The sequence below is a fragment of the Talaromyces proteolyticus genome (assembly GCF_021365285.1).
Source record: "Talaromyces proteolyticus strain PMI_201 chromosome Unknown BGW36scaffold_16, whole genome shotgun sequence".
In the NCBI taxonomy this organism is placed as follows: domain Eukaryota; kingdom Fungi; phylum Ascomycota; class Eurotiomycetes; order Eurotiales; family Trichocomaceae; genus Talaromyces; species Talaromyces proteolyticus.
In genome coordinates, this window is record NW_025764292.1 from 266,160 (window position 1) to 292,117 (window position 25,958).

At 44.7% G+C, this 25,958-nt stretch overlaps 7 protein-coding genes across 7 annotated transcripts; 3 read left to right on the forward strand and 4 right to left on the reverse strand.

The window, feature by feature from the left end:
- Positions 1-2,727: 2,727 nt before the first annotated feature.
- Positions 2,728-3,766, reverse strand: BGW36DRAFT_308866 (U6 snRNA phosphodiesterase Usb1; the record flags this gene model as incomplete). The annotated part of the gene is made up of 3 exons (XM_046212366.1): positions 2,728-3,157; positions 3,214-3,439; positions 3,487-3,766. 3 exons carry the CDS (start codon positions 3,764-3,766, stop codon positions 2,728-2,730), a joined length of 936 nt encoding a protein of 311 aa, XP_046065459.1.
- A 1,696-nt stretch (positions 3,767-5,462) lies between these two features.
- Positions 5,463-6,564, forward strand: BGW36DRAFT_391597 (uncharacterized protein). Its single transcript, XM_046217611.1, has 2 exons — positions 5,463-6,178; positions 6,238-6,564. The coding sequence occupies exons 1-2, from the start codon at positions 5,618-5,620 to the stop codon at positions 6,367-6,369; spliced, it is 693 nt and encodes a 230-aa protein (XP_046065460.1). The 5' UTR covers positions 5,463-5,617; the 3' UTR covers positions 6,370-6,564.
- Positions 6,565-10,835: 4,271 nt separating this feature from the next.
- Positions 10,836-12,331, reverse strand: BGW36DRAFT_308936 (acyltransferase family-domain-containing protein; the record flags this gene model as incomplete). The annotated part of the gene is made up of 2 exons (XM_046212372.1): positions 10,836-12,161; positions 12,212-12,331. 2 exons carry the CDS (start codon positions 12,329-12,331, stop codon positions 10,836-10,838), a joined length of 1,446 nt encoding a protein of 481 aa, XP_046065461.1.
- Positions 12,332-12,775: 444 nt separating this feature from the next.
- Positions 12,776-13,372, reverse strand: BGW36DRAFT_433799 (uncharacterized protein; the record flags this gene model as incomplete). Its single annotated transcript, XM_046221320.1, has 1 exon — positions 12,776-13,372. One exon carries the CDS (start codon positions 13,370-13,372, stop codon positions 12,776-12,778), a length of 597 nt encoding a protein of 198 aa, XP_046065462.1.
- A 499-nt stretch (positions 13,373-13,871) lies between these two features.
- BGW36DRAFT_365571 (uncharacterized protein) lies at positions 13,872-14,979 on the forward strand (the record flags this gene model as incomplete). Its single annotated transcript, XM_046214665.1, has 4 exons — positions 13,872-14,004; positions 14,059-14,182; positions 14,244-14,828; positions 14,883-14,979. 4 exons carry the CDS (start codon positions 13,872-13,874, stop codon positions 14,977-14,979), a joined length of 939 nt encoding a protein of 312 aa, XP_046065463.1.
- Positions 14,980-17,688: 2,709 nt separating this feature from the next.
- On the forward strand, positions 17,689-18,277 carry BGW36DRAFT_433801 (uncharacterized protein; the record flags this gene model as incomplete). Its single annotated transcript, XM_046221321.1, has 2 exons — positions 17,689-17,721; positions 17,771-18,277. The coding sequence occupies 2 exons, from the start codon at positions 17,689-17,691 to the stop codon at positions 18,275-18,277; spliced, it is 540 nt and encodes a 179-aa protein (XP_046065464.1).
- Positions 18,278-21,409: 3,132 nt separating this feature from the next.
- Positions 21,410-22,265, reverse strand: BGW36DRAFT_76535 (uncharacterized protein). The gene is made up of 2 exons (XM_046222572.1): positions 21,495-22,265; positions 21,410-21,448 (listed from the first exon to the last, which is right to left on the reverse strand). The coding sequence occupies exon 1, from the start codon at positions 22,049-22,051 to the stop codon at positions 21,629-21,631; it is 423 nt and encodes a 140-aa protein (XP_046065465.1). The 5' UTR covers positions 22,052-22,265; the 3' UTR covers positions 21,410-21,448; positions 21,495-21,628.
- Between the last annotated feature and the right edge of the window lie 3,693 nt (positions 22,266-25,958).

Consider the following 25,958-nt stretch of genomic DNA (forward strand, 5'->3'; position numbering starts at 1 on the left):
CAACTACTATAAAGAAGAATAGTTGCTCTCAGACACTAATAGTTTTCATATCTAGAGTAAGGCTTTATACAACTCTTGTGAATTAGCAGCCTTGTTAGTCAAGACATAATTCTAATATATTTGGAAAGATAGAGTCGACCTTTAAGGTTACAAATTAGATCCTTAGGCTCATTATAAAGCTTTGAAGGCATTGTTTTTGTATTAAATATTGTTATTTTTTAAACTAAAGTTATTTTGATTCAGTAGAAATCGAATGAAACTTCTATTTGTCTCCTTAGCTCTCAATATCTAGTCCCAACATTTGTTCGAGGATAAGGGAAACCACCAGTGGATACAACCTTATTGAGACCTAGCCATGTCATAGAGTAGCTTTCTGCTGATGTAGATGCTGTAGACCATACCATCGAAGTATACATCCCCTTTGAAATTAGCAAATCAGATCATTAAAGAAGGATTCACACACGCAGAAGACCTGTAGGTATGACATCCGCCGCTATGAAAATCGCCGCGCCTATTCCTAGACCGTGGGCTTGAATTCCAAACGTCTGGGCAGCTAACTAGATACACAATACGGCTTCGACAGAATTCAATCGTAACCTACGCTAACGTTAATAATTTATTGATAAGGGAAGCTATCGGCTGCCCATGAAAAGACAGACTAGGTCAATACTCACTCTATACATCGCCACGATTGTGTTTAGCCAACCATTTGCACATATTGGCCACCTACTAATCAATCAAAGCCACAACGTACGCCCTAAATCACCGCACACATTTGTCAGCTACGACATTAAACATTCACTGGTAGAGCGGGCTCAATGTATACTTCCTAAATCGTCGCAGCTGTTCGTCAGCCTTAAGAGTCAACCATCCGCTATTCATGGACTATACATACACACCAAATCACAGTGATAATTCGTCAATGACAAGATTTGACCCAAAAACAATCCACTGTATCAGGCTGTCTTAGCACATACAAGCTAAAACCCGCCCCCTCGATTCCTCAGTTATCGCATATCAAACACCAGCCGATTGAGCAGGGTCAACACATACAATCTAAAACTCCGCACGCTATTTTTAGTTATCAGATTTCATACAATAGTCATGCATTAAGGAAGGAGTCTCCCCACATACGTTTCAAATCACCGCAAGAATTAGTCAGTGAGAGCATAAGCTATACTTCAGTGAGCCTGGCTCAGTACCCACCAACTAACCAGCAGAAATTTGTTAGTTCCAGTACTCCAGAAAAAATGTTTATTGGGTAGAGTCAATAAATACACTCTAAATTACAACGGTTATTCATCCACGATAGCATCTCAAATGTCAGACTAGTCTGAAGGGCTCAGAACATACTTGCTGAGTCCATGTAATAAACATGTCAGCTATCTGCATGCCACATATTGTTCGTTGACTGATTTAACAGGTGTCAATACGTACACACTGAATCACTATAGTTGTTCGTCTGTCATCTCATCCATCAGTAATCCAGTGATATTGCAGGATCAAAACATACACCCTATATTGCCAAAAATTAGCTGTAGAGATCCCTGCTGATTACAGCAGTGATAATACATACAGTCTAGATTGCAGCACATTAGTAATTCGCTACGTGGTAATCCACTGATCAGGTATGAACAGCACTTACAGACTATATTATCACAAATTTCATAAGTCATAGCGGTTTTACTCATCAACTGTCTGACTGAACAGGGTCGAGACATACGGTCTAATCACCCAAATTTGGCATTAGTCGCACCTCACATTAACCACCCACCCATTAAACAAATCAATACGTACAGCCTAAGAATGGTCATATACATATGACAGCCACCATATATATATCAACATGCATTGAGAAACTCGGATATGCCGCACTCTCTGAATCACCAGGTGTATATATTAGCCATAGTGCCTCTCGTTAGCCTTCCATTGATTGAGCAGTATCAATACATACACACTAGATTGCCACATATTATAGAGCATTCCACAGGTCAAGCAATAATTCGTACAGGCTATACTAGCAAAAGGGTTTATCATCATAGAATTTCACATGTCAGGTATCCACTGATCCAATGAATTCAATACATACAGCCTAATAATCTCAAGCATATATTAGCAAACGCACCTTACTAGCACACACTTACTGCCTAAGATGAGTGCAGACCTCCTAAATCACTACGCATATTCATAGGTTATTAGATATCGTATACCACATTGCTGCTCAGTCATAGACATCACATACAGACTAAATCCGCCACCCATATCGTCAGTTATAGCAACCCACATTAACCATGCATTCATCCATCAAAGTCAACATATACCGACTAAATCACTCAAATCGTTCATCAGCCATTGCGCTTGGCAAATTAGCCGTCCAACCCAAAGAATAACGGCACTTGCCGGGAATTGTCTATATATCATTATGGAGAAAGGAAACTTAACTGGCTTAAATATTTTTAGTCTCACATCTCTTTGGGATGTTGATTGTGTAGTATCAATCAACCAGTCAATCCCGTTGATATCAAGTTTTTACAATCGAAATACTAAATTGACCATGTAAGTGCGATTAAAAAAATGTTGTGTTCTAGCTTTTGCAAATTTAAAATATTTGTCTGCCATGTTCAAATACATGATGAATTAATATGAGAATCAGTCATACATGTACACATTGATAGTGCAAATTTGAGTCACCAAGCTAACTATTCCTAGCAACAGACACAACTGATATTATAAATTGAAACTTTTCACCACATTGCCGATTTTGGCTTTGACGCTATTGAATATTATCTTCAAAGACTGCAGTGGTTTGACATCAATACCTGAAGTCTTTTCTTGAATCTCTAAACTAGGCTCATCCAAACACCACGCTAGTGAAATATGAAAGCGGTCCGATAAATCTTGACTCGTAACATCATCATTGGAATACTTTCCAGCCAACGAGAGATTTTTATTAGAGCCTCTCTTTTTCGAACTTCGAGTGATGCTGGTTTGAGATTCATACAGAGATGGCTGGTTGAATTTGGCTAATGTTTGGTTCGATATTCGAAGTAAGGCGTTCAGCTCGTCATTGGGGGGTTTTCTTATTCTCATGACTAAGAACCAGCGTGTCTTTTCTGAATTTGATACCCAGTCCAGTGTTTCAGGTATGACAGTGAACCTGTATAGTGTTAGCATTTATTACAGTCCAATATACTGAACTAAATAATCCCTTACGGCTTAATAGGAGACTCTTGAATAGAGTTTTCGAATAATTCTGCGAATGCATGTTTCTGCTCCGTAGCTAGCACCACAGGTCGTGAAAGAGAAATATGCAATGGTAGCTGGACCCCAAGATCACTATGGAGAAGACTATGAATATGTGAGTCATCATCTGCGAGTTTCGTTTTACATCGTTGCACAACGTCACTCAAAACTTCCATTTCTTCTCGACGTGGACTCCCTATCGAAATCAGCGGAGCTTATTCTTACACTGAGCACAATATTTACATTCAAGATAAATATGCGTAGGCCAGTTTCCCTCTACATGAGGAATCACCCGTTTCCGGCCACCGTGTAAGCTAGGGTCATCTCGGACACTCACCCGGGTGCTCGAAGCGTAAAGGTCGTGGAATCCAGTGGGGAGAGGCGGGAGAGAAGATCTCGAATCTGCCGGAGTCATACTCGTACTGTTTCCCCGCAGTTTCTTCCTGGTGGATAAATCAATTTTCACTCTTTCGTCGTCGAGTTCATGTTCTGAGTCTGAATCGGAGTACTGGACGAGTGCCATTGCATTCTCGTTTATGACGACGTCGAGAATCGTTATTTTGTTTCGTTTGGTGGGGAGGATTTATGGATAAGCTCAATCAGGAAAGGCGGTGATTAGAAGTGCCAAGAAATGGCATATCTTGGAGGCTGCATAAAACATCAATTTGGTGAAACTTCAATTTCAATGTTCATAATGAGTGTCTATATATATTAATTCTTTAATCTGCCATTGTTTTGAATTCACGCGCGTTAACCTGGTTAAGTCACTGGAGACTCAAATGGCAGGGCAATATAGAACATGCCCACCCAACAAGATAAATCATTAACATCCCGAAAAAAGAACTTCTGCGGCGCTACATAATATAAAGTCTAATCTTCAATTTATAAGTTGTATTATGGAAAATATAATAGGTAAGAATTTCGGAATTACTGCGTGTAGCATACCCACTTCACTGTTGCGCCGAAGATGGCATCGTCGCGAACATGATAACAATATGCGGAAAAGCCGTCCTTGCATGCATCAATACCCATTTACAGCTAGCGGTTTGGGTCCAGATGATAGAGGAACATGGCTGTGGAGATGATGTATGGAGATTGTTGACCTGTGTTGTCTTTCGAAAAGAGCTCTTCGCGTTTCCGATAGATCGTGTCGAAGCGGCCTTTTTCGGTGCTCATATTCTTTTGTTGAGCAAGGCACACCAAACAATGGTGGTTCTTTCCACTGTGGCTTCCAACATGTTTGCGCCAGAATGTGATACTGAAAATCCTTCGATCCAACAGGGCTCGCTTCTAAGTTGTATCTATGCCCCTTCTTGATGTTAATACGGATTAGGAGCCAAAGTTGTCCTATAAAAATCAACTAGGACCAACTAGGACTAGTCACTGGTAAAGTCGAATCATCACCCTGTCCCTAGATTCGAACGATCCAAATGTGATATTTATCGTAAGTGCGCCTCCATGCCCATTGTTGCAGGCCTGAAGCTCTTTGAGTTGGAGTTCATCTGAAGAGTAAATTCTTGGGCAACAAGGTAGGATCGAAGAGCTTCGCTCCCAGCAGGATTGATTTAAATATCTGTACAGGGGCAAGAAACATGACTTTAAGCATGTCTACTCCAAATGAAAATCGTGAAACCGCCTATCCTCCACCATGATTTGTAGGTAATAAGGGTCAATATGGGGATGACATGCATGTAAGCCTCAGTACGATGATAATTGGATAAATGTCTGAGTTGGAGGATGAAACGGGAAGAGAGATTTTGACATAAGAAATATGCAAGGCGTTTGCTGTACACGTGACCGAGTGCCTGTGGTAAATATATGTGCCGACACCAATTAATCCGATTTCCACTTTCGTGAATCTGGCTACGTTTGCTGCTCTTGACCGTCAGGGAAATGTGTTCTGCTTCAAAAAGGCTTAATGTATGGTGATAGGATGAACTGTGAGACGAAGACCAACTTGGCCTTTCGAGTAAGTCTTCGCGTCAATTGACCGCTGTCGTCATCTATACCAGTAGTCAATGCTTGATAAGTTAGTTATAGAACTTCTACTTACGTATATAGAAAAGGTCTAGAACCCGAAGTCTTGGCACATCCGCGTCTTCCGGCCGGATGCGGCACCGCTAATCCCTATTAGGACGAACTCGGCGGGGCGCAGTGAGGTCATCGGACGAGATGCCGCGCGCAGGCATCCGCGTCACCTGTCTTATATTCTCTCTACGCATATATCGTACATATTCATTATTCTTTCTTTCGTACGTGCAGCGACAACAGCCTTGCATTTGTGACCAGCCATCCGACTAACTGACGGACTGTCCGTAGATAGTCGAGTATATTCAACACCTCTCTACGACCCTACAAGGCTACACCATCTCCGATGGACAGTCCCGATACGCACCTCTTCGTTGAGGACAAGAATCCGTTTCGTGCGCGGATGGCACTGGCCGACTCGTCGCTTCAACCGCCGCTCCAGCGTCAACGGTCCAGCTCGTCGCCCTCTTCATCCATCGAGCACACTCGCAACGAGTTCCGCGATAACTTGAAGCAACAGCAGACCGTCCAGCGCAGAAAGTCACATCGGCACAGCAGTCGCCCGCACCCACGCAAGAACCGGGTGCTGCCGGATGTGATTGATCAGCTAGACAATGTCAATTTTATGCAGTATCATCACGAAGGGCCGTATGATGCGGTGTATCCGGAACGCAATGTGTATAGTAAACGGAGTCCACTAGAAGCAGTCAGAGATTCAAACGAGGAGACTCTTCGAGCTACGCCTATGTATAAGATTATCGACAGCGTGTATCGACATCGGCCACTGGATGGAGTTGCATATTACCCGCCGGGCGTGACAGATGAGATGGGACACACGTACATGTACACCGAGGGCGATAATATGATGACCGAAACGCATGGTAGATTTCCAAGGGCTCCTGGAGCGGTAAGTAACACAGTTCACGTCCTGCATATTATTGGGATTGATATTGATGATTGCGATAGAAGTTCACCGAAGAAGACTTCAAGAATGACCCATTTTACCAGAACGACAATCAACGCCCACCACGACGCATGGGAAGTCTGCGCAAAGCATTGTCAACTTTAAAGACACGCTCCGGGAAGAACACTGCCTAGAGACCAGTTCGCTGTACTTTTATCGTTAGATTGGTTTATAGACGGAAATGATGTATATGATTATTGCTTGTCGTTTGGTTGGGAGTGCAGTGTAATATCCTCCAGCCTAACGTATTGTACTTTCTCGATTGAAATAGTGCTAGTAGTTAGTGCGTACGAAGTAAATCCAACGTTAACTCAAAACCTCAAACTTCAAACTTCAACCCGTCCAGTTCCAGAATACAACCATAGATCCACAATTTTATTGAATAAGAAGCGATTCAAGCATATTTAAACCTCAACAACCCCGATCGCCGATTCGCCGGTTCGCCGGTTCATTTAAAGGTGAAGCACATTCACTTTCCATTTCGCCCCATTCCAATCTTCATGATCGACAGTGGTACACCATCAAAAGAATTAAATAAATTGAAAAGAATGGTGATTTGCGGTGGGCCTTAATAAATACCCCCACTGATCTGCACCACCTGCAACTTAACCGCATAATCTAATATAAAGCCAACCACTAATGCCGTTGGTGTGCCAGGTCTGACACTGAGTTTTTCATCTTTCGATCCAGGGTGGATGAATGAGGAAGACATGTAACAGAGCACGTTGTTACATAGATCTTCGTTTTTAACTTTTTAATTAACCGCATTGGGGACGGATGTGTCGAGTTTGTTTCAGGTTAGAATCTCGACGTCTTGTATCTAATTCTATCAAGTATTGATAATTTGTAGTGCTGTGGAAGCGTAGTATTCAGTTAAATTAGTTCCCACATGGATTGGCTTGGATACAATGTAAGGACTGCTGTGTCTTTAAGTCTTTAGGTATATGGAGCGTAGTCAGGACAGTGGATACCCGCCAGTGTCAGGCACGGGCAGTTAGTGATACATGGCAGACTAGCCTCAGATAAGCAGCTCAGATTTGAAGCGCGATTTATTACGGGTTATGATGATAGCGATTATCAATTGATACAAGCAATCTTTAATACAGTCGTAATTACGGATAGAGATGAGGTTATTATGTATATTTTTTGAAAAAATGCTTGTCATAGTATAGAATAGGTTGTCACCAGACATTTAAGTTATTTAGATGACCCTAAATATCAAACGATGCCTATACGGAGCATCGATCTATGATAAATGTACTGACTGAAGTACTTTACCACCCGAACACATGGCTAGAACATAATGCGTAATGAATGCATGAGCAGATAACCGATACAGACACAATATGGCAAGTGATGATAGTTATAAGAAACACCTCAACCAAAAGTCTTCCAACGTAAAAGTTTTGAAAGGCTCGACCCTGTATATTTGCCAATCAACTTAATTAGCTCTATAAACATCGTGGACGGTCAACTCCGTGAATCCATGGCTTCTCTGTATCGAAAGATTAAGCACATGAATATATGTAAAGCTTGGTTACGTGATATTCCGACCACATAAAAGCTCAATTTAGATGCGTACATATATCATGGGTATAGAATTGTACAAAAAATATTCCAGTATTTAGATAGTATCAATTATATAAATCATAATTCAGAATAAACAATACTTGCTTGACGAGATCAATTTATGATATTCAGTATGGCATTATCTAAACCAAATACTTATAAGATTATTTCCTATCACAGCGCATTCATTATATTAACAATATTCGAACGTCTAGTTTACATTATTCCTATCCAAGCGATGGACATCAGTTTAATTCTAATCTAACACGACCTTGCAATAAATAAACCATCAATCCAACCACTTCCTTCCGTGCCATGTCGACTAACGTCATCTGGACAATAAACAACCTGTTATTCGAAGCCCAATTCATTGAGCTATTCGACAATTCTTCTTTACACAGACATTATATGAATATCAATAGTAAATGCAGGATCTTGATAATTACTGTGGTTGACTATCAAATAAAAATGGTATTTCACTGCGCACAATTCCGTTGAAATATAAAATAATTCTCAAACAAATCAAAAACATTGCACTGCAAGCCACAGCTTTAATCTAATCTAATAATTTGGCGACATAGCATTTGAACGCGACCATTCTATATAAAACTATACATATTGATATATATATACCGAGTACACCGGATGTAATTAATTACACTATGATACCGGAATTAATTACAGGGACAGTCCGAACCAAACATACGGATACGTGAAATGATAAAACGGCTCGTCGGAACCTGCTAATAAGATCATGGCTGAAAGATACGCTCAGTCCTCCCCACCATAAGCTTTCTTGGGGCACGGACTTATCGAAACAAAACCTGTAACGAATCGGTCGACAACAAGCAACAGATTAAATATCAACATTCGCTTCACAAATAGGGGAAAAAAGGGTTATATTTTTGTATTGTATATCATGCGTAGTATTTATTAGATGATTTGAAGACTATCAGTCTTGGCAGTGATACAACTTGGTGATCAATCTGACAATAATCTCGACTCGCGTGACTAGTCAAGCACAGACAAAAAATCTATCCGCCAGGTGGGTCCCGTTCGGGGTTCACCGCCAATCAGATACTGCCTGCCTAATTCAGCCTGCAATCCGGATCGGCTGTTGGGACGAAATAAATATCTGACGCTGTACCAGTCTGGAGATTGTCATTTGAGAAGATTCAGCCACGAAAAAAATACAAATGCAGATACATATACATATACATGTACATATCAACACCGTGTTGACGACTGTCCTCCTCAGCGCGCATGTGAAGCTCAGAGAATTTAAGAGTCGTCGTCATCGCTCCTCTATCTCCGCGACGCCGCTTCTTGGCACTCGACTGTCGACGCTGTTGATTGGCTGACTTGCCGCAGATCACAATCCCCAGGTTGAAAATCAAAAATTACACCAATGACAGGGCGTCAGCCGCGCCGAGGATTCCAAGGAATGATTGAACTAAAAAGGGGGCATTTTAAGCTTCGTCACTATACTCCCTCGGCACCCAAAGCCACCCGATAGAGCCCTATCATGGCTTTCCGACCCCAAGCTAGCTCCATCACACCCATGGCTGGACCACTGGACTGGCCCCTTTCTCATGCGATGAATAATGGGTAATAATACGAACAGCATTAATTACAGTACGTTTTTTATGCTGTGAGATGGCTGGATAAACTTGTAAATGGTTTATGACAAAAGGAAAAATAGCTAGTATTGAACACGTAATCAACGTGCCTTGCCAATCTGTTGAATCTTCTCTTCCTTCTATTTGCTCAGACCCGCAGGTTCAACGTTCCGGCGAATGGAAATAGAATTCCTGATCAATAACATCGCGATATCCGAGAGCACATGTCTATCAATAGTCTTGATAAATAATAACAGCATGTAGCAGATTAGTCACGATGCACTTCGGACTCAATAGTAGAAGCAATTCGTCCCCTTCAGGCTTTCAGGGATCACCCGTTGAAGATGAAATCGGCAATAACTAATAGTAGTAATCAATATTGGATTTGCCAAGCGAAGCCCCTTTTCTATCTCCAATAATATCCATTACCGAGAGTCCCAGACACCGGAGTTTGGCAGAGCAACTTCCGTAGGAGCGGGAATCGGCTCTTTCCGGGCTTCCCTCCGCGACGAGGGCTTGTTACTGGTTAGTCGCATATGGAGAGGAATTGACTGGTATGCAAGCAGAATACTAGGAGAAGAAAAGAACAGAGATCAGGGACTGGGATTCTGCATGGAGGCCTGACAGTGAACAGGGCTGGCTTGGCATGGGGAATAGAGGGCTTGGCGCGAAGCATTCGAGGACCTTTGTAGTGACGAGTCATGGCTTCTTGAGTCAATGTCCTGCCAGCTCATTAAATGTAATACGAAGCACCGGTAGCTTGGCATGGAATTTCTTTTCTTTCTCAGAGTACTCCGTACAGGGGTGAGTATTAAGGGGGGTTTAAAAAATACGTACAATGAGTGACTATAATACCAAAGAACAATACCATAAGGATTAGGATAAAGACTCGGAGTGTATTACTATTACTGTATCCAACGTTAGGTAGCTAGGTGTTGGTCAAAATTATTCTTGAAAATCGACATGTCCGATCAATGCAGAACGCGTAATGGCAGCTTACCGCCGAATGTTATCGATAACAGCGGTTCCACGTGCAGATCTTCCGATGCTACTCAAATAAATGTAATTAATTGTGCGATGAATATCCATTATGACGTGCTTTGTTTAGCCCCAAGTATACGTGTCTTCATACGTATGCCAAAGGATTCGAACATGGATGAGAATGTAGTATTAATTTTATATACAATAAATAATATGGTGGTAGAATAGTATGTAGATGAGCGGTATATGCGTGTATATGCATGTACAACACCGAACCCCGGTATCCAAATCAATACATGGAAACAGTAAAATGCAATATGTGCTCCAAAAAAAAGAGATGTACAGATGTACAAGTTGTAGATAAGTATGTAGAAGAATACAATTTTATACCAAGTCCAGAGACAGACATTACCTCATTATCGCGACTAGATTCAGGTCGTAGGCATCGGCCGCGAGGCCATGGGAATCAATTCAGGTCCCTTCTCGTCTTCTTCATCGAAGAATTGCTTTTCAATTTTGGCGGTGATTTTCGCGCATACGGGATCAACGTAGCTCGTCCAGAGACTGGCGCAGCCGTAGAGCAGCACCAGCCAACACGGGATGCCTACGGCGAACACCCACGGTGCACGGCGTGGTAGCCAAGGAGGGGGGATTTCATTGCCCTCATCATCTGTCGTAAATACCCATGGCTGACCAGAAATACCGTAGATAATCCAGACTAGAACAGTGCGCAAGAGAGTACCATGAAGCAAGTACACGGCAAAACTCTGCTTGCCCAGCCACAGCAGAACAGTGCTCGACAGAAATTCCTTGGACCAGTTTGTTAAGAAGATAGACATGATGATCATATCGATTCCAATGGCCGTCCATCGCTTGCCCCAGTTGGAACCCGGCGGGAACATGTATGGGGACATCTCAGCCATGCGTTGAGACCACGGCGCCCATTCAGGGTGTTCGCCAGGGTACGAGCAGACAAATAGACCGCCAGCTAGCAGAGCCCAGGCGACAATACGGCGAGGCCATCGCCAGGTGGCGCTCTGCATCAAATCTTTGTAGCGCTGCTCGTACGATAAGTCGCTCAGAATCATCCCGTACAGGGCCTGGATCTGGAAAGTTTCGCGATCAAGTTTGAAGTCTTGGTGAAAGTACAAAACCAGCATAACGCAGATAAAGAAACGCCAGCGGTATTTGCATAGAGCAGTAGCGAAACAGACGATAAAAATCAACATGGAGCACTTGAGCAGCGGCAACAGCGCCCACTGATGCTCATCATACACCATATGAATCCGGTAGTCAGTATTGGTCCAGGCAATCAAAAATGCATTGAACAGGCGAATGATCTCCTTGTAGAGGCTGTCTTCGATATCGGGGGACGCATCTCGGGTCCAGGACGAGTCGCAGCGGTTGCCAACAGTGTATGCTCCAAACTGTGCCAACATCCAGGAAATACACATGGCAAACGTCGCAGGCAACATTAGACGAGGTGGACGACGGAATGCACTCTTGGCTATGGTGGTGAAAGCGGCATTTGTGTTTCCAGCACGAGCCAGTTTCATGGGTTTCAGAGCGCACACATAGCCGGTCAGGAAAGCGAAGATGGTGACACCCAGTCGACCCTGCCAGGGAATCCGCAGAACAATCTGCTGCAACAGCCGGGGGGGCACGTCTGGGTTGTCCCGAGGAGAAAACAGATCGTAGTCGTAAGATCGAGCCAAGTGTGTCATGACGACCATAATCGAAGCGATGCCTCGCAGACCCTATATCTCGATTAGCATGGCTCTTTCCTCCGGCACAGTTTTATACACACATCAATCCATTTGACGGTCTTTCGCGGGTCCCCTTTAGCATTCGGGTCACCGCTGGTCCATGGGAGCGCGGAGGGAATGCTCTCCCACAGCCGGGTGTAAAAATACGGCTGGTCGGCCATTTATGCACGCCAAACAGAAAAGAACGACAGCAAACGAAATGGAACAAGTAGCAAAAGATTAACGAGTGAATAGTATGGGCGTCATAAGGGGACAGGGGAGGTGCGATAGAGACAGCAGCACACAGAGACGAGGATGGGAGGAATGGAAGCGGGTTGGACATGAAAGAGAGACTGCCGAGTAATAATAGTATTAATACGAGGCGAGCCAGCAGCCACCATGGATCATGAGCGATGACATGGGACGGGCCAGTGGGCGAAAAACACAAAAGCGCCGCACTAGCGGGCGGCCAACGGGGAGACATCAGGGGAACGCTGTGGACTGGGCGGTGGAGCAGCATGAAACGAGCCTCCACAGGCTACCTGCCGCGGTCGACCGGCATTGCGCTGGCACTATTGTACTATGCGCCTCTTATTGATTAGATACTGATCCTGGCTGATCGTGGATCAGCTGCCAAGAGACCGTCGGCTCGGCACTGTGTCGTATCTGCACAGGGTCATCGACGTATCGATAGGAGACGCCGCGATGGGATATCCGGTCTGCAGACTGTCTTCGGTAGCAAGCTCGGTTGTCACTGGAAGCTCTGCGCGATGACAATGGCACAAACGGATTATGATCAACGATAAGGATAAGTGATAAGGATCAATGGTCAACGAGTGATTCGGGTTCATGTTGATGATGACATGAAACACGCCAGTCTCCAGATCGAATCCGGCGCCAAGGCTGCCAAGCGGTAGTAAAGAACAAGCAGGGCACGCCGGCCCCGCGAACGAGGCAGGCTCCATCCGCCAATGACGAGCCGCCGCCGGGGCCAAGCCACTAGCGTTATCGTAGGCGTGGGGCCAGGCACATTGTGGACGGCAGGCGCGGGCTTTCTTCAGTGCTGCCCTGCCTCCTTCCCGGTGCGTCTGACTGGCAATTGCAGAGGCAATTGCAACGGAGTACGGCCAGCTCGCTCCTTCCCACAATGGCATTCTGCTCGCCTGCTGACATAACCCGCTTCTGCTGGTCTTGGTTACCTGCGAATTGTGACCAAGACCCATATGATACCCGCCGTACCGCCGCTTACATCGTTACGCGCGGCCTCCCCTCGCCAAGCCAGGCGTCCTGTCACACCGTGTACCAGGTATCCCCTAGTACCGCGAAACACCCGCCAAGTGGCAACATGGCAACATTGGCCGCCCACAAGCTTTGGGGCGGCCATCGGGTTACCGCTAACCCCAAAACTGCCTTGGAGGGCTTGGCTGCACGCGGGCGTACGTAGGCGTGTCTCCAGATTCCAGCTAAGGAACTGTCCTATTAATCACTTTTCCTTCTGGCGTTGACCTTTCTCTCCATCCTCCTCCTCCCCTTCACTCTCTCACTCCTCGTGCTGTTGTTCGGTCGTCACGACGTCGTCGGTCCTGTCGCCTCTCGCCTCTCGCTTCCTCCGACCGCCCGATCCTCCCATCTTGAGTGCTAGGTCGAGCCGTCATGTCAGTGTAGCACACTCGTTACCGTCCTTGACCAGACATTGATCGTCCTACCTAAGACCCGTGCGCCATGGCGTCTTTCCGCGATCACTACCACCGGTCGCGGATATCAACCGTTCTGAAGTTTCTTGTTGCTGGCTTTCTATTCCTGCATTTTGCCTCCGTCTACAGCTGGCTGCCCTTTAATAGCGGCAATACCAGGGGTGAGTGGCCTCGAAATTGACGTGGGAACATACACTTACCTTGTGCGAATCCAGGCTTTTTCATATCACCTAACTACATACCTGAAAACAGGACAATAACCGCCGAAGATCGTGCAATCGTGGTCGCAAAAACAAGGGATGAGAACATCGACTGGGTTCTCCCTTTTTGTGAAGAATAGTATGTCGCTGGAGAGATGAATTCAAGTGCAATTGCTAAATATTTGATTCCTCATATGCAGTGGCTGCACTCCCTTTGTCTATAGCATGGAGCCTACCAACCCCGAGGACGGTCTCCTGATTCCCGCCACCACACAGGGCCACGAGGCCGCCGCATACCTAACTTACATTGTGCAATATTACGACACTCTCCCTCCTTACACCATTTTTGTCCATGCCAATGATGACCAGTGGCATAACGATCTTTTTGGCTCCAAAACCAGCACCGCTCTACGTCACTTGCGCTACGAGTCTGTCGACGCCAACGGCTTCGTTAACCTGCGCTGCACGGGCATTCCTGGCTGCCCCAACACCTTGATCCCGATCAAGCGCGAACCCGTCGACGACGAATACGCCTACGTCTCAGACGCCTTCTTCCAGCTATACTCGCATCTGTTGCAGGTGCCCATGGACCAAGTCCCAGAGACCGTCGGCCATCTCTGCTGTGGTCAATTCGTGTTGACTCGCGAGCGCATCCACGCCAGACCTCGCGAGGACTACGAGCGCATTCTCAACTGGGCTGCAAACACCGATTTTACTGACAGCTATGGCATTGGCTGGACGATTGAGAAGATCTGGCATGTTCTCTTTGGAAAGCAACCGGTTGAGTATGTTCTATATTTAGCCCCCTGTATCAAGGGATGGAAGCTAACATTCTTTAGCTGCCCGCGTCTAGAGCAGTGCCGGTGCGATAATTACGGATGGTGTGGTCCCTTGCCCTCGGGCGAGATTTTGACTCCTATTATGCCTCACCGATAGTGACAAACGATCAATTATTTCTTGAAAATTGACTATACGAGATCGATACACCTGGACCATCTAGTTTGGTTCATCACTGCTGCGGTTTGTCCAATTTATAAAAAATCGACATTCAACCGCGACGATTTATTGAACAGATTTTAGCGTTGATTGCGCTATGTATTACATACGATTTAGACTCGCTCGGTAATTGGCTGCAAGGTGTGGCCTGGGAGAGCGCGAAACATTGTGGTTTCGTTGTACGTGGTCCTTTTTTGCATAGGTTTAAATTTGGGGTTTACCTTTTTTTTCACTTCACAAGCGTTTATTTTTTATTTTCATATACGGGCTGATACAAGATACCTCGTTGCATTTTCAACTCTGTACAAATCTCTTCCTTTTTTTTCAAAAATTTTCTTTCGGTCCGTATGTTCTTGTCGGTGTCGGTATGGTATCTATCGGTATCCTTTTGTTATTATCTTCGGGACTGCCAAACTATGATGTGTATAGAACGGCTGGCTAGGTATGTACGAAATAAACCACCTTCATATGAGCTGGCTGGTTGCGAATTGGACTCTTCGGATTGAAGTCTGAATATTGAATTATTGGGTGACAGGTCATGTTACACGGCCGGGTTCGGGAATGCACCCGTTAGCGGTGGGAGGTTCGACGTTTAGAAGTGATATTTGTATATAAAGTGATTGGATTGTAATATATATCTAAACGGTCATCATGGTCAGGGAAATAACGCCCACGAAACCGGAAGGTTGATCTTCATCCATCCTATTTAGTAGGCAACTTATGCACATCAATTCATTGTTGATATGAGCAACCACCCCAAACTAAACTTCAAGATTAAAACCATGTATCACCCATGCCAACCAATTCACGCCAATACAAATCCCAGTCTCGCAGTAAATTAGTTCCCCACCAGCTCTTTATTACATATATTTAGAGGTTCATCGTAGCCCTAGCTCCAGGCTACGAAAGCGATCAGGGACGCTGGTACGAGAGAACATCGCCAAACCCGTCTCTCGGGTCAGCTGTTTATGTACACGGACCAATTGATCTCAGTTTCAAATGATTTGGTGGGTCAGCGGGCTTAAAACAAGGCTCACATTCCAGAGCGTTTGGTCGTATGTCATTGCTAGAGGGATCCATATCCTCTTGGGGATAAAGTCCTTAAATGATTAGTGAGACGAGTTGTATGATGTTCAGGTAAGAATCACTCTGCGGCAATTAAAAATTATTTGGGAAATGACGGCCTTGGAAAAACATATGTATCAAGTAATTTTTTAGGGGTTCATCAATTGATATTGTGCTGATTCGGTCTAATCATCGTAGAGTACACCTGCAATTGAAACACTCAAAACTATCGATACTGATATTATTTCAACATTACTCTAATGTTTGACTGGTCAACTAGTAGGTATGCATGTTCAACATTGAATGTCGATATGAAAATGGTGTTGGAAATGAGGTATCAATCACTGCGCACTATCAGGATTAGGCAGGACATAATGATCGCTAATCCTAGCAATTGATATAATTGCACCATTTTGCATATCAGCTGTGTTATATATATCAATTGATATTTATTTATTCATATTTTCCCCAGATGCGCTTAATATACATATGTAATATGTAACTGTGTATATATGTAAATTACAGGCCTCACACTCAGTGGTGTGGTTATGACTGCTCTCTTAATTTTCAATTGTCTGGTATGTAGATATAGAAAGGCTAGTTAGCATATAATTATACATGTAAGATACATGTTCAAAGAGAATATTTCATATTTAATCATGTATTTCGCCGTCCTTGGATATTCCTGGTGCTGTCGTCGCGATATGTTATATTTCCAACAATCTGAATCATTTGATATTAATGAGCAGACATGAATGAGTATAGTGATAAACGGATTGAGTACGATGTAAGCAATTAAAGTAATACTCAATATTAAATATCCACGTGAACAATAGACAACTTCAATTACTAAACACACTTTGCCATCTCAATTGATATGAAGTGGGTTCTCAGTCTCAGAGCGATTAGGGCTTCGTTCTGAGCATGTGACAGTGGCATCAAGCCTACGGCGGACTATTTGCCCAAAATTCGAAGTCCACTAGTAAACTTCATTGATACGCGTAATTCAATATTTCCATATTTTGAAAATTAATATATAGTATTTTATATGGTAGAATACTGTGCAGCGTTTTAGCATAGCATTAATATAAATATAACAAGGCATATTTATATCAAGTAGGCCTTTAAAGAGGCCCTCAAAAGGCAACGCCTTACCTTGTAAAAATCAATCTTCAAAAAAACGCTGCGTGGGGCTGGGCTTGCCTTATATAAGTTAACTTTATTATATAAAACTCAACATTATTTTATAAATATTATATAGTATTCCATTATAGAAAAAACACTATATTAAAAATTTTCGATATATAGTAACATTGAATTTTACTATTTCAACATGTAAGATTGTAAGATTACGAATTTTGGCCGTAAGACCTAAATAATCCGCCGTAGAGCCTCATCACGTGCCTTCTCGGATCATGATTCAAGCCGATAAATCAGGCAACCAAACGCGTCTCAAGGTTGTTGCCCCACACCAGCTCTTTCCTGTTGGTTTTTTTTTGACCTGACATCAACATTGAATATCACGGAAGACGATAGCATGAGAACGGCCACATAATTTTCACACCAATCGCTCTATCTACAAGAATGCAGGATATCCAGATCCCGACGGTGACACCGGTAAGTCGAATCGACCACCTACAACAGCTCCCACTGACTCGTTGTCTAGGAAGATCTCGTCAAGTTTCAGAAAGACCACTTTCCTAGCGCCCACCAAACGTATCCACACCCACTTGTCTACCCCGATAACGAAGAACATGGTGATGAAGAGGTTTACGAGGAAGATGATTTGGGATACTACGAGGACGGCGTGAAGCGCACGCTGACGGACGAGCAAATCCGAATTTTTCGACATAGCGAGATCCATAATCTTTTGCGAGAAAGGGAGCGGCAGAGGGAGGAGACTGAAGAGGAAGATAGGCTATTGAAAGGGGATGAGTCGAGTCCCGAACGTGATGATTCTCAGGGGGTTGGCGGTGATGGCCTTGCAGCGAAGATGAGGCCACAGAAGACCGCTCAGCATAATGCTGAGAAGCGGGAGAGAGATGTTGATGCCAACACTGAGCATGTGGAACAGAATGAGACGCTGGACGATAAAGGCAGGGTTACGCAAAAAGCTAGGGGCCCTGTGGATAGCTACGCGGGACGGAAAATCGTCTCATACTCGGATGATTGAAAGCTCTGATCAAAATCAAGGTACGTTGGAATGGATTTTTCTTTTTCTTCTTTTTTCTTTTTCTGTCATAAAATACATGATGAAAACTTTTATCGTCATCCTTAGTCGGATGCTATACCTTCCTAACGCCTCATTGGTTACACAATTTGGAATTGGATATGTGTATTGCTATGGCGAACAAATCTTCTCTCTGAACAATGGCCTTTTAACTTTGATTATATTTGGTTTTATATATGTGTGTCTTTACCTGATATGAGTTAGGGTATCTCAGTTCCTAGCTGCCAGCATTCAAACCACCAACAGTCCATAACTCGATCGGGCCCTTCAGAGCTGCGCCCTTCAGAGCTGCGCCCTTCAGAGCTGCGCTGCTGATGAATTTATAAGAACTTCTTATATTTTCTCAACCCCGCGTTCTGGTTGCCAGACCTCCTTAAAAGTGGCGGGAAGAAAGGCCCAACGGAAAGGAGAAGTTTTGCACCGACACAAGGTTCGAGGAACTACTGCAGGGATATTTATATCTTAGGGTTTTGGATGCGCTGTTGTCTGGTTGATGGACGGACAAATGATCACGCTGATTTCCGGATCCACTTTTCACTGCCAGTCAGTTGAAAGTGGACCTGGTAAGCGCTAGGAAAGAGCCTTTCTCAAGTTACCTGGCATCAGTCAAGTGCTGTCTGAGCGTCGCAACACAAGCTTGATACCCACTTGGATCGATGATGTGGCCTGCCCATCCAATGATCCATCTACTGCCACCTCTTGACTAGCACGAAACAGCAACCACTAACAGGTCTCGATGATGACCTATAAGATGGCAAGTAGTTGCCTAGTCAGCCAAGTAGCGGCAGCCTTGCAGATCGCGATTCAGACTGCCCTATTTTTCTATTGTATCTGTGCTTTGACCTTGGACCATCGATCGGAGAAACCTGGATCAGACCTAGTCTAGTGTGCAACTTCATTTCTTCATTTTTCTGAAAAGGCCGTGGCCTGTTTATCATGTATATAGAATATTTTGCAGTGACCTGTTGATATAAGCTAGCTAACTAGCTGCGCGATATGTGGGCCCTGCAAATACCCGCCGCCACCACTGCTCACCCATATCAAACGTCCTATCTATACTGGACGGGTCTATATGGGCAGAGTTGCGGAAAGATTTCTCCTGGTCTTCTCTGAGAAACTCGAATTTTTATCAACTGTCGTTACAATATTGTAACGAATAGATTTGACGGCTCTCATTTGCCCAGCGTCCCACCGAATTGACCCCCAAACCAGGCTAAATCTTGATCATCACTATCTGGAATACTAGGTGGCGGGCTCAAAGATATATCAGAATTGGAAAAATTGGGTTCTCTATCGTATACTAGTATGTTAGCACTTAGATCTAGCTGCTGGGTTTTGGTGCTAGTAACCCATACCCAGCACTCCCGTCAACTCCGCCGGTAGTTGATGATATAGACTTGCGCGAGTTAGTCTTATTGATACTAATCGATAATAATGGACGACGTACCTTGGTAGTGACGGCAGCCCGCTGATTAAGACCCTCTTGAAACTCGGTAGCATTGGAAGCTACTTTTCTGGTACCACTGTGACCTTGTCAGCAAAAGCTGGTTTGTAGTAAACGGTTCAGGTTTTGCGGACTTAGTGGATTGGTTGCTGTAAGACATATTGTATAGTTTTACGATGTGTGACTGAGAGGGTTTCTCTATGAATTTGATATTGTAGTTCGGTCTGATAGATTTTATTTTTGAGGGAGCTACCATGTCTTTTTATACTCAATTTTTCAATATGCATCAACTCGGAGGTCTCCAGTTTACCAAAATTTAAGCTCCTTTTTTTCTCAGAAAATAAATCCCGCAGGTGAAATGATAAGATTTCTTTTTCTTTTACTCTCTTACCACATAAAGGCAACGTGGATGCAGGTCGGCGCGACAGACTACACAAGATACATGTACTATTGGAAGGGGCTTGCATCATATTCTGATTAATACGCGAGAATTATGTATGTATATAGCCACTTTCAGAGCAACAAGGAGAGTGTATTGATAACATCAGCAGGAACCTTCGCTTATTGGCCAATGCCAAGTCAAGCGAAGGGCGCAAGTCTGTACAAAAACGGCCTTCTACGCCCTTTTCCAATATGGTATTGATTTTCCTCCGCTCACATCAACTTGTTTTCTTTTTCCTTGGACAATCTCAGACGACTATTTTCCCTTTGAGGAACTGGCCTCGAATGTTCTATAGTGTCTACAGGGATGTATGTTTAATGTTTGATCAGCGCCAATTATGCCGCTTGACACTATTGATCATTGAAACAACCCCTGCACGTGGATGACCCTCCACAGTCATTAGCATGCAAATAGTCATTTTGTTTGTGGGCTCACATGACCATGCCCACAATAGCCGAATGCGGTGCGTGGTGCATAGCAGCTGAACTGACTGCCATGGCACTAATATTAACGGGGATATAATGACATCCCCAGGTTATTATCCCAAAGGAAAAGACCCTAGTGGCACCCTTAGCTCGATACGATGCTGCTACTAGTCCTGTTTTTGGCCCCTGGGTACGGGGAAACGCGACGCCCGAAGACAATGCATGAGGAAGCGGCAATCACACGATTTATACTCTTTGGATTGATGTGCGACGTACTAAATTAGCGAGTGATTCAGCAGAAGACTTGGAGTTGATAGTTATATCTTCAGTAGCTAATTGGCGGTATTGGCTGATCTCGATATAATCCTGTGGCCCGGTGGCGTAGCTCCTTTGTCTGAAATAATGGTACCCGTGAGGCGCCGCATGTGCAGCATTTCTCCTGAATTCTGCAGGACTTATTGCAGTAGTAGCCAATGGTGCAAATGCGCTTTGCATGAAGAAAAAAAAATTTTTCATCTCGTAAAGGAAAACCTAAACACCGAGATCGAGACCACGCATTGTTGAGCAACTTTGTAATTGACAATGAGAATGATTTGTGTGGGCCTACCGGTCAACTTGGTATGCGGCGCGCGCCACGGATAGCTCTCGCTTGGAAAAGACATCCAGCATGTTAGAATCAATCAAAACTTGTTGACTCATCAGGGACCAACTGCTCGCCCTTTGGCCTCTCTGAAACAGATGAGTCGACCTGTGAGATGTCGTATGAGCGCTAAAACCGCGATGGCATTTGTTTTTTGGTTCTACTAGACCAATGTCAGTCCAGCATTACTCTAAACCGTCTTGACATGCCTAATAAAGCTCTGCGTATCACCTCCGGCAATGGTTTGACACAGGAACCAGACTGATAGTCTTCCGAGTATGAGCTATCGTTCGTCAGCCGAACATTATCCGTGGCTGTACGATGTCGGCCGTCGATGTAATAATCAATGTCTGCTGCCTGTGGCCAACTCTGCAGACTGAATCCTATTTTCGCCTAAGCGGTATATTAGCGAGTTAAAAAACCAGGAGGGGACTCCGAATGCAAAGTAACGCAGCTGACACCGTGATAGGAGAGTGTCAAGAGTGTCCCAGTAATTACCTTCCTGGAATGGTGTTTTCTGAGCTGGGTGGCCTCCAGCTGGGTGGCCTTGAGCTGAACGGGAATCTCGTACGATTAGAAATATAGTGTAGTTAGTATTACCAGTATGAGGGTTGTTATTAGCAGCCAGACACCCCGATCGTAGAGCTGCCACCGGTTTTAACGTGGATTGTAACGTATCCGACAGGTCGCGAGTGAGTTGGGTTATAAGCTGCTCGCAGACTACAACGGACTTACGTGGGCGCGGCGATGTAGTTGCAGTTGCCATTCAGATTCGCACATATGGAAAAGGATCGATGAGCTAAGGCGCATTCTGTCGTCTTTGCTGGGGCAGCCTTGCGGTGCTCAGTCGGGAGCCTCGCGGTGGCCCTGTGGCCCTTTCCTTGCTCCGTCACATTCTCCCTTCTCTCCCGCAACCTCTTCTTGCCCCTTGCCATCGCACATTCCTTGAAAACCACTGCTATCATGACCGAATCAATCCTTGGACACTGCTATTTTTCTTTATTGTTTTTTTATTTCGATCCCACACAGTTCAGCCGATTTGGACGCTCGAAAATATCGGCCGGTGAATCCTATCACAACATCGTCGGTCGGTAACACCGAATAGACTGTCAACCAGCGTCGCCTTTGCCTCAGGGTCTCCTACTGCCGTGAGCTGGACTCGATAGCGTTTATTTATGACTTCTCTGTCATTAAATTATCCCACCTCGAACTCTGCCGATTGCCTCTGTCGCACGCCTAATGCTCTTTGAAGAGCCTCGACGCTTCGGATGTGACACAAGCGACGCGTCAGGAACCAGATAGGAAGGAACCAGATAGGAAAGTACGATTCCCTGTCTAGTTCTTGCAAAGCGCTTTTATTTTTCGATATTTGCTGTTCGCGTCGACAACTACGCTGTGCCATGTCCTCATTTTGGTGCTCGAGCATACCGCGTCGGTGCCTTAATCGGCGAGAGATTGCTGTTGGAAGACGACAAAATATGAATCATCCCACACCAGAGTTACTCTTTCTATGAGCCTTAATACTGGCCGACATTTATTCTAGCGGCGTTGTCATGTACCGTTTCGCAACAACTATCGGGTTCCTGCCGTTTTCGCTGTCGCATTTTACAACGCCTCAAATGCGGTATATGCCGACGTGCTCACCAATGCTAAGCCTATGGCAAAAGGTACCGCCTTATAAAGACGCGACAATTTATTCCAGTCGAGAATGCCAGGTTTGGAGGACGTAAACAGTCCACCCACGCCAATCTAGCATCGACCTGTCTGAGAGGGCTCGGAGTTGGATCAGAAGAAGTTGAATTAGACTCACTGCTGGCTTTTAGGGTCCGCAGGCTAGCAGTCTGGGTCCTGAAGGCAGATAAGATTCAGCGTTTCATGCGTGATGCGAGAAACCTAAAGGCTAAGAGCATGCAGACGGTTGCAAGATCCGATAATAGAATGGATCATAACCCTGCAGCTCCCAATTGGTCTAGGCTTTGTTATTAACCAGGGCCTAAGCGTTCTACGCTTTCGCTCACGACAAGGAATTGTCTCCGAATGGCTGGAAGAACCTTTCTCAAATTCGACTTGTCACAATACTAATGAAGGTCGCTGTTCTTCCTATCTACTCTTTGTTGCTATCGGTCTTATAGCATGGAGCCTGAGGGCGAATGTTGGCTGCGGGTATTCATTAGATTCGAAACTCCTGATTCAACTTAAGAGGTTGTCACGCAAGCAAGTCCCTGCCTAACCGCGAGTAGGCTAAACGGCCCTGATGGGGGCGACAGAGATGGAGGCTATGCTGAACCAGTGGCCCGAGACTCAAGCTACAGACTAAGAAAACGGATAGTGCGACACTACTTAGCTCTTGGATATCAATTGATTTGAGTTTGACTTGACGCGCCCCTGATTATGTTTGTTGGTCTGGACCCGGCCCAGTAGCGCACTGAATTTCCCGGCCAGAAGCACGGCTTACAGGGCCCTCGGAACACGGTTGAAAAACGAGGTTGAGAACAGGTTGTCGTTCTCCAGAAAATATAAGTTTCCATCAGATGCACATCCTGTTGATAAGACTGAAGGCTGCCTATCGCCCGTGAACGGTTTACATAACCTCATCACGGCGTTTTGTTTGACCAAGCCAACGGTCGGCAAGGGGGGGGGAGAGGGGGAAGGCACTGAGTCACTGATGCCTCACCAAACACTATAACGACTATATTAAGAGGAAACTGGGTCTATGTATGAGGAATTCTGGGACCCTGCCTTAGAAGGAATACATTATTATCCCAGATTTGGAAGTGGGTCTTCAGGAGTCCACCGGCTGCGGAGTATGAAGTAGGCACGATTCTGTACAGCATGGATACAGGCTACTTTGACATCACGCAGGACGAAGGCTCGACCACTTTTCTAGATCAACCACAGGGTCATCTACGAATAATTGGTTTTGACCGCTTGTGATGGCCGGGAGTGGTTCTCTGGCTGGTGAAACGGGACAGATCTTTGCTTTTTCGTGCCCGAGTCTGCGGAGACCCAAAGCCTACCAACAAATAATAATTGATTTAGAAAGGCATTAGCGGACCAGACGAGCGTCAGGCGCCGTTAGCAGAGTGCAGGATGCTGAGGAAGGCAGTGGAGCTTGAGGAATGAGACTTGATTTTTGCTATTATCATGGATCAATATCGCTCTTTCAAGCATATGCTCCATAGCTCAACTCCTGCTAGTCTATTCCTCGGACCACATTCGATTAATTTTCACATCGTCGTTAATACACCTGTATCGACGACTCATGAAGGGTCGACCTAAGAGGCTACTGGATCGTGAGGGTCGACGGGCGGGTCCTCCCTCCCGCCCGTCCGGAACCAGGGCATCCAACTACGACGGCCTATCTTTGGCATAGGAACACTGGCGGCAGCAATGTGACGTGGTGTGCCCCCTTCTCGGCACGGGTTAGCTTCTATGAGATAGCGCTGCACCGCGCAGTCTTCCAATGAAACTAAATGCTACTACTGCCAAATAGGCATACTCTTCCCGTCTCGCGGTCGCCTTGCATGAAAAATGGCGATCGCAAACTAGCGTGTGCGTGGGAATCGATGCTTTGATCAAAATAGAAACGACCATTCTGAGAGGATCGAACCAGGCCCCGGAGATATGTGAGCTGTCATTTATTCCGAATCCAGATTAGCGAAGCATGATAAATAGGGGAGTCGGGACTGAGTCATTGAATGCATCAAAGATCATGCCGACTACCGTGGATAAGGCTGGCCTGCGTTGCCCACGACTTGACCCAACCCTTCAGCAAATCCGAGCCGAGGCCTCTGTACACATTGATATAAAAGTATCCACAACATCCTGGTGCTAATCACAGAGGAATCATACAGTTCGTATTCTTTTGACTTTGGGCTGACATTCATAGACCCTGAAATATATTGATACTTATATTGTGATTCATTAGCTTGGGGCTTTAGTTTTTTGGTTTGTCTCGTCTTCACACCATCGTCCCCTCTGCACTCGGTTGTTATGACGAGGCATTCACTTTGCTTTTTTAATGGATATCCCAAAGTTATCGGATAGAAGTTAATAGCGAGTAGTTTATTCACAGGTTTAGTCGTGAACTATCGGCATCTGCCTGAGGCACTGAGTAGCATGCAGGGTAAACTTTCTTGTTTATACGTCAAACTTTTAACTCAACCATCAACGTTTGTCAACCTGTCTATCTATTTTCAATGCTACTCAAATTGAAAGCATTCTATGCTATTTTATCCAAATTTAGCTAATCCTCGTTTTACCCATATAAAATTTGAATAATATATTTGGAGAAAAGTAGTTTCATTATTTTCGTGAAGATTTCAAGAAGTTTTGAAGCGTTTGATAGTAAATGTTCTAGTCAATTTGAGCAATTTTACATCAGATTTCTGCTAAGCTATACTGTATTCGCGAGAATTTTCATGCTACATCCCGTTACATTTTCATTTGAGGCTATGAAAAAGAAATCCACGATATAGGGCGAGTGGATGGGCTATTTATGACACTGAGAACTGGCTAATAAACTAGATCAGAGTAACCGCAGGATAAAAACGGCACCGATTTGCACCGTTAGGATGAGGATGGGTTATGCGGGGTTTGTCTCAGACTGGGCGACTATGACACTATGATTTTCCGGCATCTCATCGAAGAGACTACCAATTTTTCCAAAGTCC

Excerpts from the sequence above, each read along its gene's own strand:
- BGW36DRAFT_391597 (XM_046217611.1), top strand. The coding sequence starts at position 5,618 with ATGGACAGTCCCGATACGCACCTCTTCGTTGAGGACAAGAATCCGTTT. Across the intron at positions 6,179-6,237 it reads TTCCAAGGGCTCCTGGAGCG|AAGTTCACCGAAGAAGACTT; the intron begins GTAAGTAACACA and ends TGATTGCGATAG.
- BGW36DRAFT_76535 (XM_046222572.1), bottom strand. The coding sequence starts at position 22,051 with ATGGCAACTGCAACTACATCGCCGCGCCCACGTAAGTCCGTTGTAGTC.